The sequence below is a fragment of the Molossus molossus genome, unplaced genomic scaffold (genome assembly GCF_014108415.1).
Source record: "Molossus molossus isolate mMolMol1 unplaced genomic scaffold, mMolMol1.p scaffold_m16_p_2, whole genome shotgun sequence".
Lineage (NCBI taxonomy): Eukaryota > Metazoa > Chordata > Mammalia > Chiroptera > Molossidae > Molossus > Molossus molossus.
Genome location: NW_023425355.1, coordinates 137,621,782 through 137,637,233, shown reverse-complemented (window position 1 = coordinate 137,637,233; position 15,452 = coordinate 137,621,782). Strand labels below are relative to the sequence as shown.

The window sequence follows — 15,452 nt, the reverse complement described above, 5'->3', positions numbered from 1 at the left end:
GAACAATTATATGGCAACAAATTAGACAATCTAAGCAAAATGGACAAATTTCTAGAAACACATAGTCTCCCAAAACTGGACCGGGAAGTGATAGAAAACTTGAACAGACCAATAACAACCAAGGAAATTCAAGAGGTGATCCAGACTCTCCTAGCAAACAAGCCCAGGCCTGGATAACTTCATGGGGAAGTTTTACTGAACATTCAAAGAAGAACTAACACCCCTTCTCCTCAAACTATTTCAAAAAATTCAAGAAGAAGGAAGACTTCCAAACTCGTTTTATGAGGCCAGCATAATTATAATTCTAAAACCAGAAAAAGATACTATGAAGAAAGAAAACTACAGGACAATATCCCTGAGGAATATAGATGCCAAAATCCTGAACAAAATACTAGCAAATCGGATCCAGCAATACATCAAAAAAAAAAAAATTATTCACCACGACCAAGTGGGATTCATCCGAGGGATGCAAGACTGGTACAATATTTGCAAATCAATAACTGTGATACACCACATAAATAAAATGAAGAATAAAAACCACATGATTATATCAATAGATGCCGAAAAAGCCTTCGACAAAATCCAGCATCCATTTCTGATAAAAACGCTCATCAATGTGGGAATAGAGGGATCATATCTTGACATAATAAAGGCCATATATGAAAGACCTACAGTCAACATCATACTCAATGGGCAGAAACTAAAAGCATTTCCCTTAACAAGAACAAGACAGGGATGCCTACTTTCGCCACTTGTACTTAACATAGTACTGCAAGTCTTAGCCACAGCAATCAGACAGGAAGAAAAAATAAAAGGGATCCAAATTGGAAAGGAGGGAGTGAAACTGTCATTATTTGCAGATGACATGATATTATACATAGAAACCCTAAAGACTCCATCAAAAATCTACTAGACTTAATAAATGAATTTGGCAAAGTAGCAGGATACAAAATTAACATCAAGAAATCGATGCCATTCTTATACACCAATGATGAACTCACAGAAAGAGAAACTGAAAAAACAATCCCATTTACCATTGTGGCAAAAAAATTAAGATACCTAGGAATAAACTTAACCAAAGAAATAAAGGACCTATTTGCAGAAAACTACAGGTCATTGAAAAAGGAAATAGAGGAAGATATAAAAAAGTGGAAGCACATACCTTGTTCATGGATTGGAAGAATTAACATCACTAAAATGTCCATATTACCCAAAGCAATCTATAGATTTAATGCAATCCCCATCAAAATACCAATGACGTATTTCACAGAACTGGAACAAATACTTCAAAAGTTCGTATGGAATCAAAAAAGCTCCCGAATAGCCACAGGAGGTAATGTGATCCCTCCTACAAAGAAGAACAAAGTAGGAGGGATCACATTACCAGATTTCAGGTTATACTACAAAGCCACTGTAATCAAAACAGCCTGGTACTGGCACAAGAACAGGCATATAGACCAGTGGAACAGAACAGAGAACCCAGAAATGGACCAAAGACATTATGCTCAATTAATATTTGATATAGGAGGCAAGAGCATACAATGGAGTAAAGACAGCCCCTTTAATAAATGGTGTTGGGAAAATTAGACAGCTACAGGCAAAAAAAAAAAAAAAAATGAAACTTACACCACACACAAGAGTAAACTCAAAATGGATAAAAGACTTAAATGTGACCCGTGTATCCATAAAAATCCTAGAAGAAAATGTAGGCAACAAAATTTCAGACATCATATGCAGCATAATTTTCACTGATACATCACCTAAGGCAACAGAAAAAAAGGAAAAAATGAACAAATGGGACTACATCAAACTTAAAAGCTTCTGCACAGCAAAAGAAACAACCATCAAAATGGAAAGGCGACCCACTGTATGGGAGAGCATCATTGCCAATGATACATCAGATAAGGGGTTAATTTCCAAATTATATAGAGTATTCATACAACTCAACAAAAGGAAGACAAAGAACCCAATTAAAAAATGGGCTGAGGAGCCCTGGCCAGTTTGGCTCAGCGGTTAGAGCGTCGGCCTGCGGTCCGGAGAGACCCGGGTTCGGTTCCCACTAAGGGCATGTACCTCGGTTGCAGTTTGTCCCCGGCCCTGGTTGGTCGTGCGGGTGGCAGCCACTCAATGTGTCCCTTCACATCGATGTTTCTCTCTCTCTCTCCCTTCCTGTCTCTCCCTCCCACTCTATCTTTACAAAAAATGGAAAAATATCCTTGGGTGAGGATAAAAAAAAAAATGGGCTGAGGAGCTGAATAGACACCTCTCCAAATAGGTCATACAAATGGCCAAGAAATGCTCAACATCACTAATCATCAGAGAGATGCAAATTAAAACAACAATGAGGTATCACCTCACACCTGTCAGAATGGCCGCCATTAACAAATCATCAAACAAGTGTTGGCGAGGGTGTGGAGAAAAGGGGACTCTAGTACACTGCTGGTGGGAATGCAGACTGGTGCAGCCACTATGGAAAGTAATATGGTGTTACCTCAAAAAATTAAAAATTGAACTGCCATTTGACACAGTGATCCTGCTTCTAGGAATATACCCTAAGAAGCCTGAAACACCAATCAGAAAGTATATATGTACCCCCATGTTCATAGCAGCACTATTTACAATAGCTAAGATCTGGAAACAGCCCAAGTATCCATCCATAGACGAATGGATAAAAAAGCAGTGGTACATATACACAATGGAGTACTATGCAGCTGTAAGAAAGAAAGATCTTTTATCCTTTGAGACAACATGAAGGGACCTGGAAAGTCTTATCACACAATGGAGTACTATGCAGCTGTAAGAAAGAAAGATCTCTTATCCTTTGAGACAACATGAAGGGACCTGGAAAGTCTTATCCTAAGTGAAGCAAGCCAAGCAGAAAAAGACAAATACCACATGATCTCACTTATTTGTGGAATATAATGAACATAACAGTCTGAGGAATAGGGTAGACCCAGAGATGTGGAAGTAGGGTACAGACTGACAACCCTCAGAAGAGGGGGTAGTGGGGGGAGGGAGGAGATAAACCACAGAACTTATATGCGTGTATGCATAAACAATGGGCAGGGACAACAAAGCTGGGCATAGGGTGGGGGCATGGGGAGGAGGGTGTCAATGGAGAAAAAAAGGAGAAACATCTGTAACAAAAATAAAATAATAATAATAAAAAAAGGATTCATAACGTGATTCTTGTTAATCAGCAAGAACCTATACTCTTACTTTTGTTATTTCTTCTAACCAAGAGAAAGGAGTATATCAAAGTTTTCTTGGACACATATCATCATAACATCTTGTCTATTTCCAACAAGAATATCTAAAACGTATTATTTCTTTAATGTTTATAGTATTAAAACTATCACCATAGTTACTACTATTTAAAAATTATGCTAGTAGCATAGTTAAAACTTAAGTATTGTGATAGTAATGGTTAATGTGGAAAACAATTATGTTTCAATATGAAATGCTAAAAGCATGGACATTCTATCAAGATTGCTGGCAGTTCAAGTCCCTGCTTAACCATTTACCAACTAGATGACCTTAAGTAAGTTGCTTGACTTCCTGGTTCCTCAGTTTTATCATGTGTAAATGGGGATGATAGAAGTTTCAGGTTGAATATATAGAAAACTTAAAATACTATCTCAGTGTGATTAGTAGCATGACTAGTATATAGGAGCCAGCTGATTTTGTTCTTATATAGGAAACAGTGCCTGCTATGACTATATGTATTCTTTTTTGTTTCTTCTTAGCCTTTCCTAAGTCCAAGTGGGAGTGTGCGTTATTTGATTCTTATTCTGAGTCCATGCCAGCAAACCAACAACCCCATGACTTGAATCGGATGGAGGTAAAAATCTTCATATGTTAATTAGTTAGGGATGTATTTAGAATTAAATCCTTTAGCCTATGTGCTAAAATCCACTTTTATAACATTTTCTCTTCATAGTACTTACTTTGGGGCTCCTCCTTTCAAATCTAGACACTATATTTATAATTACCTTTTCTCTTTTCTCCCTAAAACTAGATATGGTGAAATAAGCAAAATAGTCTCTTGACTTTCTAGAGGTGAAATTGAGGTATAGTCAAACTAAGTCTGAAAAATGCTAGCCAAGTTATTTACTTTAACCAAACTTTAATTCCAAAGTAAACATTGTAACGTTGTATTTTTAGTAGCTGAGTATTAAAATATAATGAACTAGAACAGTTTTGAGAGGAGGTTTAAGAACTATATAAGGGGGCCTGAAACCACATGGAAAGCTGCCTTCTGCTTCAGAGGTTTTAACGTTTGGACCCGATGAAGACGGATTTGGATGATTCCTAAGAGAAACCCAAATTCCCACCATGGTGGCCCATTGATGTAGAGTCTTAGCCACATGCTTAGTGGTCCTTCAGTATGCATCGATAAATAGTTGTTATGGTTATTGTTCATTTCAACACTATCATCATTATCATCGTGATTGCAGTGATGACAACTCATGATATCTGCTGTTCCTGTCCTAAAAAAATACGGAAATATCTAATAAATGGAGGTCGGTCAGTCGGTCGATTATCTATCTATCTATCTATCTATCTATCTATCTATCTATCTATCTATCTATCTATCAATCATTTATCATCACAGGCTCTTATTACATGTCTCTGGCCCTAGTTAAAACCATTGCAAGATGATAGAAGTCAAAGGCAGTGTACAGGGCCATTTCTTTAAGTTCTTATAATTGTGTGTGATTATTCTTTTCCTGCTTCTACAGTGCTCCCTCTGTAAACAGTTCTCTTGGCCTCTCTGCTGCTCTTTCTTTGAGTTGTAGCCTCTATATTACTTTCCTCAACATACTTCTACTCGTGGGGAAAAGATGTAATAAAAGTTATTTCAGGAGGAGTGATAGATATGCTTTTGAAGAGTTTTGGCCTTTTACATTTCTTTTTCTGTATATTGCATATGATGGAGAAACATATAACAGTAGTTAGCCACTTTTGATGGCTCTCAGTCTACTCTGGGGCTGCTGGCAGTGTCTGGAGAAGCTTGTCTGTCAGGCCAGGACACATAACCTCCCTCCTTAGCTCTCATGTGCAGTTGCCCCGGTTTTTTTGTTTTGTTTTGTTTTTGCTATGAGTCCCCCTGCTTGTGTAAAATTATGAGGTTGTCAGGTGATTTACTAAAAAGTATCATAAATTCTTACTCCTGCTAGATAAATATTTTGTTCCAGCTTGCCATGGTATCTATCAGATGGTCTTTGCCTTTCTAACAGAGACAAACAATGCTTTTTTTAACTCAGAAATTAATAACTGACTTACACACACACAGACCTTATATGCAGCTAAGTTTTATATCCTTTAACTGGCTCCTTTGAGGGGGCAGGTTAAAAGCTACCTAGTTTTTGCTTTGCCTTGTCCAAACAAGAAAGCAAAAGAGCAACAAAAAACTCTTTCCCAACAAAACTGTTATCTTCAAGGGTGGGGTACTTTTAGATAACGATGTAATAAACAAAATTCAGGGCTGACCTGATAAGGTTAATTGATGGTTTAACCATTTGAGCAGTATAAGTCGGATTTTAATAGCTAATGATTAAATATTTCATGGTCTTCTAAACCAGTAGTTCTCAACCTTTGGGTCGCGACCCCTTTGAGGGTCAAAGGACCTTTTCACAGGGGTTGCCTAAGACATAACAGTAGCACAATTATAGTTATGAAGTAGCAACGAAAAAATTTTATGGTTGGGGGTCACCACAACACGAGGAACTGTATTAAAGGGTCACGGCATTAGGAAGGTTGAGAACCACTGTTAAACTATTTCATTCATTGTTCTTTCTACAACCTTTTAATCTTCCATGAATATGTGCATGGAGTTTAAATATATCTTGGTATCAGCCCTCTGAGGGATGACTCCATATAGGTGTTTGTGTATGACTGAAGCTGTAGCTGATTCAGGTCTTGAGAAGTTTGCTCAGCAGTACATCTTTTTCTAAAGACAGCAGAGTTGCACCATGTTCCATCAAGAATTAAAGATTATCATTTCAGGTATACTCCTCTTAAGCAGGGTTTTTTAGTTCACTGGATTTCTTTCTTTTCTATACAGCTTTACTGAGATATAATTCACATATCATACTCATTTAAAGTATACAATTCAGTGGTTTTTAGTATATTAAAAGTGGTGGAACCATCACTATAGTCTAACTTTAGAGCATTTTTATCATCCCCAAAAGAAAGCCTGTATTCGCCCTGGCCGGTTTGGCTCAGCGGTTAGAGCGTCGGTTCCCGCTAAGGGCACGTGCCTCGGTTGCAGTTTGTCCCCGGCCCTGGTCGGTCGTGCGGGTGGCAGCCACTCGATGTGTTCCTTTCACGTCGATGTTTCTCTCTCTCTCTCTGTTCCTCTCTCTCCCTCCCACTCTACCTGAACAAAAAATGGAAAAATGTCCTCTGGTGAGGATAAAAAAACAAACAAACCTGTATTCATTCATTGTCATTCACTATCCCCACTGTCCCCAGCCTCTGGTAATCACTAATCTATTTTTTTGTCTCTGAATTTACCTGTTCTGGACATTTCATATAAATAGAATCACATAATATGTGGTCTTTTGTGACTTGCTTCTTAATGTAATGTGTTTTTCAAATATGTTTTTTATTGATTTTTTTTTTTAAGCAAGAGAGAGGAAGGGAGCGAGAGATAGAAACATCGATGTGAGAGAGAGAAACATCGATCAGCTGCCTCCTGCACGCTCCCTATTGGGCATCGAGCCCTCAACCTGGGCATGTGCCCTGACCGGGAATTGAACTGGGACCTCTCAGTCCATGGGATGACGCTCAATCCACTGAGCTACAGCAGCTGGGCTATACTATAATGTTTTAAAGTTCATTCATATTGTATCAGTGTCTAATTCCTTTTTTATTCCATTGTATGAATATGCCACATTTTGGGTGTCCATTCTTCAAATGATGGACATTTGTGTTGTTTCCACTTTGGGGCTGTTAGAAAAAAAAAAGTGCTGCTATGAACATTCATGTACAAGTTTTTGTGTGAATATATTTTCAGTTATCTTGGGTATATACCTAGTTGTGGAATTGTTGGATCATATTATAACTTGTGCTTAACTTTTTGATGAACTATCAAACTGCATTGCAAAGCAGCTGCTGTACCATTTTATATGTCTCCACCAGTAACATAGAAGGGTTCCAATTTCTCCATGTCCTTGTTAACACTTGTACTAGTCTGTCTTTTTTATTTTAGCCTTCTTAGAGGGAGTAAAGTGGTATTTCGTGGTTTTTGATTTGGATTTCCTAATGACCGACAATGGGGAGCATCTTTTTGTGTACATATTAGCCATTTGTGTATCTTCTTTGGTGAAATGTCTATTCAAATCCTTTGTTTATAAATTGGTCTATTACTGAGTTATAAGTGTTCTTTATATATCCTGGATATAAGTCCCTTACTAGGTATATAATTTGCAAGTATTTGCTCTTTCTTTGATTTTTCTTTTTCCTTTCTTGATAGCATCCTTTACAACACAAATGTTTGTTTTGATGAAGTTCAATTTTATCTTTTCTTTGGTTACTTGTGCTTTAGGTGTCACATCTAAAAAACCATTGACTAATATAAAATCATGAAGATTTACTCCTTTGCTTTCTTCTAAGAGTTTTATAGTTTAGGTCTTACATGTAGGTTTATGATCCATTTTGAGTTCATTTTTGTGTATGCTGTGAGGAAGAGGTCTAACTTCATTCTTTTGTATATGGATTATTTAGTTATTCCAGCATCATTTATTGAAAAAACAATCCCCCCTTGAATTGTTTTGCACCTTTGTTGAAGATCACTTGACCATATATGTAAAGGTTTATATATGGATTCTCAAATCTATCCCATCTATATGTCATTATGCTAGTACATATCACATCGTCTTGATTACTGTAAGTTTTGACATTGGAAAGGATGAGTCCTTCAACCTTTTTCTTTTCTTTCTTTTTTTTTAATCCTCACCTGAGGACATTTTTGCATTTATCTTGAGATAGAGTGGGAGGGAGACAGGGAGGAAGAGGGAGAGAGAAACATCGACGTGAGAGAGAGACACATTGAGTGGTTGCTACCTACATGACCCCAACTGGGGCCAGGGACAAACTGCAGTGAAGGTACGTGCCCTTAGTGGGAACCAAACCCGGGCCTCTCTGGTCTGCAGGCCAACGCTCAAACCGCTGAACCAAACTGGCCAGGGCTCAACCTTTTTCTTTTTTAAGAATATTTTCACTATTCTGAATTCCTTGCATTTCCATATGAAATTTAGGATCATCTGGTCAAATTCTGCAGAAAAGCAAGAAGGATTGCATTGAATCTGTAGATGAATTTGGGGCATAGTGCCATCTTAACAATATTAAGTTTTCTGATTAATGAGCATGAGATGTCTTCCTATTTATTTAGATTTTTAAAATTTTCTTTCAACTTTTTTTTTTGAATTTCTTTTTATCTACATTTTCTTCTCCTAAGTCATTTTATTCTACTGAGGATCTGGTTTATAATGTAGGTGGGAAAAGAAAATGAAAGAAAGGCACTGTTAAGATATATTCATTGTTCCATTGGAGATGGTAGATTTTGAATGGGAAATTACATCTGGACGCTTCATTATAATGCCAAGAATGACCTGCCTGTGGATTAAATCTTAGATCAGATTACTACCAAGCAGTACTATAACTCTATTCTTTGGAACAGTTTAAAAAAAGAAGTATTATTTATCTCTCTAGGGTTGTTCAGATTCTGAGAGATAAACCAGTTAACCTTTTGGAGCACCAGGTAGCTCCAGGAATTTACCCTATTTCCTTTAAGTTTTAAATTTTATTTTTATTTAATTTTTTGAATATGTTTAAAATAAAAAGAATACCCAAAGGCATATAGTGACAAACCCTCCTCCCATCCCTTTCCTCTGTGTACATAATCACTCTTCAATTTTTACATATCTTTCCAGAATTTGTTTATATATATAGTGAATATAAATATATATTATTCTTTAATCCATCAGAAGTCTTAGAGTGCATGTTAATTGAGACTTAATTTTTTTTTTCTTTATTGATTCCAGATAGAGAAGAAGGGAGAGGGAGAGAGAGACAGAAACATCGATGAAAGAGAACATCGATTGGTTGCTTCCTGCATACCCCCCACTGGGGATTTGGCCCACAACCTGGACGTGTGCCCTGACCAGGAATCGAACCGGTGACCTCTTGGTGCATGGGTCGATGCTCAACCACTGAGCCACACTGGCCAGGTGTTAATTGAGACTTTATAAGAACTAAATTTTTACATGGACATGGACAGTAGTCTGGTGATTGCAGGGGATGGTGTTGGGGGTAGGTGGAAGAGGAAGAGAGCATAAAGGAATAAATGATGATGGAAAACATAAAATGAAATAAAGTAAAATAAAATAGATAAAAATGCTAAAAAAGACATAAATTTATAGTAAGTAGATTTTAAACTAGTCAATACTTGATCAATTTGGGTATTAACGTTATTAGCATAAGTGAAGACTTTTCTCATAATTCAGTTAGGAAGAAATTTTCTTCTGCTCATTAGTAAAATTTTCTTATTTCAGGATAAGGAGGCTATTTTAATCAGGGTAGAACACCCTCTGCTTAACAGACCCTGGCAAGTACCCACTTTATGGGGCCACTTGTCAAAAACCTCTCTCTGCTTGTGTAAAAGTACCTAAATGACAGCCTTATTCGTGACTGAATGGACAAGTGCTACAAGATTCTCTGGCTAAATCCTGCACAGGATTCAGATTTAATATGTGGTCTATACATATGCCTCAATCTGAATTGTTATTTTTCCTTCTATGCATATATCTATTTCAATACAAATTAACTTACCCCTCACTAGGAACCTAAAAAAATAAAATAGTATTAAATGCCAGGGTTTACTGAAGACACAGATATTGGCAAGATATATAGCTTTTAAAACATTTTCATTATGTATGCACAGTACTTCATTTCTATTCAGTCTGTATAATTAATTTTCTTTCCTTTCCCAAGAAGTTATCTATTAAAGACATGGCTGAGTTTCCTGTTCCTACTCAAGATATGACTGGTGATGACAAACAAGGTATGAAAAGAATGAGTTTTCTTTCTTTAAGGACATTCTGCCTATTTTTTTTTTAATTTATTTTTTTTTGGACTGGTTGGCTTCTAGAGCACATGAGGACAGTTATCAGTATATGAACACATTTGGATGAATTAAGTAGTTCAAATTGTTGTCCCAAAACTATAGTTCATAAAGTGGTAACAAGAGCTTGAGTGTCCAAAGCCCCCCAAGCTCATTGGCCCCTTACTCACTGTTGATCCTTAGGCTATCCTGACATCTTACATTGGAATCTCGGTGTACTAATTAGGAAATGACTGGAAGCTGAAATAATTGAGAACTTAGCGTCTTATTTTGGTAGATGTGATCCCAGAGCATCAATATAAATGCACATTTGTACATAGGTCTAGTCCATGAGGAAATTATCTTCCGGAGAGAGTTTCTGTTCCTGAGCTTTATTATCTGTGACTGTGGGTGTGGGGCTATGATATGGAGCCCAGCAACAATTTATCTGTGTAATTGGGCAGATGAGAAGCTGTGTAGCACAGTGATCCATGTATAGCTATCACCAAGCACAGAGATAAGTTGCTCTCTAGAAGAGCAGGAGGAACCCCCACCTCGACTCCATACTTCTGTATAATGCTTTATAATCTACCATGTCCTTTCTCATACACTGTCTTATCCAGTCCTCAGAAAACTGAATGGAGGCTAGTGTGTTCATTGCCTAAAATTTAGAGATGAGTAAACTGAAGTTCAGGCAGTATGAATCATTTGCTTAGTAAGAAAAAGGGGTAAATGAACCAAGATTTTCTAAATCTCAAGCCAGTGTTCCTTCTATTATCTGATATTGATTTACTACCCATGAATGAGAAGCTTATCTGAAGAGACTAAACACCAGTGAAGTTATTTCAGGTTTTATTGCCAAGACCTGACATTGATGCAGCTTTGTATGGAGTTAAACATGAAAAATACGTTTTCCTTTAGGAAACAATAGTTGCATGCTTGGGAGAGGCAGGCAGAACTGGACATTGTCAATGGCAGCATGTACTCTGATCACTCTCTTTATTAGTGGATCTTAGCCTTGACTGCACATTGGAATAAACAAGTGAGCTCTAAAAATACTGAAGCCTCGCTTTCACTTCAAGAGAGATTCTGATGTCATTGATATGGATGTCAGAATGAAAACAGGAAATTCCTAATTTGTCCTGGTAATACTCCTCCTAGCCAGTAGAGGCACTCTCTCTGGACAGTTGAAAAGACTGCTTTGTTCTCTTGGGAGAACCTAGTTCTATACCTTAAGAGTTCTTTTATTGTCTTAGTAAGTGCTATAGCAATTATAGAAGTTTGTAACACCATTTTCATAAATGATGACTAGAGATTCTTTGTATTAATATAATGTGCCAGAGAAATAAAACGTTATAGTTTTCTTTTTCTTTTCCCCTCCTTTCTGTCTCCGTTCTTTAAAAACAAAACATCACTAGCTTTGAAAAGTACTACAGATGAAGCCTTACCAAAGGACATGTCTGAGGATCCAGGTAGGAGAAAACCATTTTAATATATTTATGTAATTATTTCTAATAAAAAAAAAAACAGTTTTAGTGAGTAGAAGATTGGTACATCTGTGACAGTATGTATACTTTTCTTGAAATATTTGTCTTGTGTTTTATTACAAGGAAACCTGTTTGCTTTTTTTTTTACCCTTTCTCCTTTCCAGGTATGAGAAGAGGGTGATTTCTTCTTAAGTTCTGAATTTAGATTTCACTGAAAGGTTCACTCAGTGTGAATTTAGTGTCATTGTTACTAAGTGTAAAATTGAGAAGTCTTGGAGTTGAGAGGATTTCAACAAACCATTGTGATTTCTGTGTAGAATAAGGAGTTGATGGGGTAGATCAATTGGAGGCACATAGTTGAAATCTTCCATTTCCAAAGCAAAACTCTCAAATATTTTTATTATACTTCATCACTAGGAAGGCAGGTAAATGCTCTTATACATGGATTGGATCCCAAGGAGAAAAATAAAAATTGTGTTTGCACAGTTTCTTGTAGAGTTGGAACTGTGTCTGTGAACCACAGAGATGGCTGGGCCTATGTCCTCAGCTTTCTTGAACCAAGATGAACCTAGTTAAAAACAAACTAGCTATTTGAAGCTCTGATTATGGGGACATGAAAGAAATTGCTGCTTTCTTTTTTATCTCTTAATATTTAATATTTAATAAGTAAATCATGTTTGTTTTGGTTAGCTAGCTATCATCCCAGGCTTATTTGTTTAAAGTTGTAACAAAGGGGTCAACATAACATTGAAGCTTATGTTATAGTACAGTATTTCCCAAACACCAAGTTCATTCAAGGTTTAGGAGAGGGGAATAGAGGGAGGAGGGAGAAGGAGCAGGAGGAGGAAGACAAGGTGGGAGAGAGAAAGAGAGAGTGAGAGAAAGAGTGAACGCATGAGAGAACATATGAATGACAATCTGTGATTTATTTCAGATATAAGGCCTAAGAATCTATTTTTAGGCAGCCCCCAGGTGATTCTGATGTATAGCCTATTGGTAACAGCTACCTCTAGAAGGCCATGTTAAGAAATAGAAAATTAAGATCAACCATGATTCTGAAAGTGGTAGGAATTCTCAAACCTAGTTTTGGCTTTTGAAACTGATTTGATTTTTTTATCATGGGGGAAACGCTCTATTTGTGTAGGAGAAATACCTGAGGCAGATTCTTTGTAACCCCAATTTGTGGAGATGAAGTGGATACATCCTAATTTTTATAAGTTTAATGTTATGATATTAGCAAAAGCTATGTAATGTAGTGAGTTAAATTGCTGCTTCTCCAACAGCCTTTGAGGCTAATAACTCTTCCTGTTTTTTTTCCAGGAGCATCACATGTTCTTTGGGGTGAGCTTTAGACATGATTATTAGCATTCTTTAATTGAATAGGATGTGGTGTCACCAGATAAAACTTCTCAGGGTGTGCCACAGTGTGTGAAGTACATCCGAATTTGTTTTACATTCTGCCTGGGAGCGTGCTGTGTGGTTCCCTTTCTGGAATGGATATGAGGGAATTGAATTCCCAGCAGGAGACATAGGAGTTTCAGGGTGGTGGTTTCTAATTCTGGACGGCTGTCTGTGCCACGTGGACAGTTCACCTCAGTTAACTGAGTAGCTGCCTTTTGGAGAATTAAATTTCAGGCTTGCATTCTTATCCCATATATGTTTCCTTGGAAAGATGACATGCCCAAAGTATTCTAGGAAGTTGGCATTCTTCTTCCCTTTCCCAGCTAAATGAGAAACAACAACCTGCCTGTTGGTGTCTCCCTGGATTTTCAACACAACATGCCCTCATCATTTTTGTAGATATTCACATGTTCCAAATGCTAAGCCTGACTTCAGGGACTCAGAGGCTAATGGAAGACTCAATTAGAATAGTGAACTTCAGCTTTTCCTGATCAGAAAACTGTGGAGACTTACCAAGACCTGCCTGGGATATGTTTTTACAGGTGGAAGGAGAAGCATCTTTCTGCCCTGCTCTTTCACAGTGGGTAGTGATAATAATAGTAACGGTGATGAAGATGATGGTGTGGTGGGTTATGGATGGGGTGGGACTTTATTATCAAGGAATGGGAGTATCCATTTTACATATTTTGTCATATGCCCTTGCCCCTTTAATTGCTGAAAGTGTATATATTAGTGGAGTCTAATAGATTTCTTAGCTAACATTACATTCCAGCTAATTCAGCAGAGCACACTGCACAGTGGTGATCTTTTTCTTGATGTCTCTAGGTAATGCTGAGTGGATTAGGCTTGCTCATCCTGACACTGTAATCTTCAGACTGCTGTTGGTGATTCTAGTAGCTGCCCCGATTGCCAGCTATCACTCCATGGTCTTATGGGGTAGAGCAGTTCTCTCTTTCCATTACCCACTCCCACCTGCCTTTCCTTTGCTGTCCTAGAAGGAACTAAATTTCCATATTTCTAAGCCTGTAGAATTAGGAGGGCTCTACAACAGCAATATTTGGCAATTCTAAAATACACTCAGTTGTTAAAGTACCTTCGCTGTCTTATCTCTCCCTGTGAGGAATGGCTGCATTTTTATTTTCTTCATCCTGTAGTTAAGGGAACTGAGGTTCAGAGAGCTAGCAGCTAGTGAGTGTCATGGCCAGAAGCATCTAGGCCTCATGACTCCCGGACTGGTCTCCACTGTTCATCTGTACCCCTCACCGCATCTGTCTGTCTATCTCTCACCAGCAGGGTTTACCCCGCCTTCCACACCCGTTCCTACCCCAGCAAAAAGACAAAGATAATGGCAACTGACCAAGGGATTAACTGTCACCACGGTCTGGCTTGGTGATACGGTCACATGGCTGAGACTTCTACCTACATATTTATGGAAAGCAGTAGGGCCTGAGGGAGAAGAGGGCCAAGGAGCCAGAGCCAGCTGTGGGCAGCCTGCTCAGAGGGTGGCCCCCAGTTGTGTGGTGAGTGTGCTCACACTGTCCACCCAGCCCCAAGACAGCCAGCTTGGCTGGAGGAGAGGCTCCCCTTAGGTCGCTTTCCTTTGATGCTTGAGGGTTGGGGGGTGAGAGTTAGTTTTTGATGATAATGGGTAAGACAGGGCTTAGAATCCTCTGGCTGCTCAGGCTTTTTGAGGTTCTTGTAGAGTTTCAGTGGTTTGAGTTGAAAGATGCCTGCGTTCTCACTACAATAAGCCAAAATATGTAGGTTGGGAGAAATGTATCTCTTCTGCAGCTGACCCCATGGAAGGGGATACATATTGCTAGTTTGCTTTGTGTCTTGTTAGCACTTCAGCTCCCCTTCCTGCCTGGCTTATCTAACCCAAGGATTGTAATGGTCCTTGTAAATCCAGGATGCTTCATACCAAGGAGGGCTTTATCTTTGGAGCAGTGTGAAAGAGGAGGGGATGATACAGTGAGACATTTTCTTTCTGGAAGGATTTGTGCAATATATAAACTACATTCCTTGTTCCTAGTTAGTAACACTTTTTCTATGAATTCTTATGACATTTTATGATGAGAAATTTGCAGTGTTTGTAAACAGCATAGCTAGTGGTTTCTAAAAGTTGTCTTCCATAGAAGATTCAAAACATCAAACGGATATTAATGTTTTTGTAAATGTTTCTAATTACTCCCAACAAGTTGGGGTGGGAAAGTAGGCTTCGTGGGTGTCGGTAGTGAGCAAGTTAGTTTATGATTGAAATTTGATAAGGAAAAGTTGTATGGTTGGCAAAATATTTTAATGATTTCATGCCATAATATTCCCTGTACATTTTGGTCATAGAGACAGGGGGCACAATATTTTCTTTTAGGAAAAGCTGCATAATGTACTACAACTTACTTGTGGGAACTTTGATTTTTTCTGGTCATGCTGCTCTGGTAGTGTATTTTAAGAAAACC

The 15,452-nt window shown here is 38.0% G+C and overlaps 1 protein-coding gene across 1 annotated transcript in view; it reads left to right on the top strand.

Moving 5' to 3' along the window:
- The window catches only part of REPS2 (RALBP1 associated Eps domain containing 2), a 166,940-nt gene that overhangs the window by 59,350 nt on the left and 92,138 nt on the right, over positions 1-15,452 (top strand). The window contains exons 9-11 of the mRNA XM_036270186.1: positions 3,747-3,841; positions 10,000-10,069; positions 11,527-11,580. Of these exons, the coding sequence (XP_036126079.1) occupies positions 3,747-3,841; positions 10,000-10,069; positions 11,527-11,580 (219 nt within the window). The remainder of the gene's footprint in view (positions 1-3,746; positions 3,842-9,999; positions 10,070-11,526; positions 11,581-15,452) is intronic.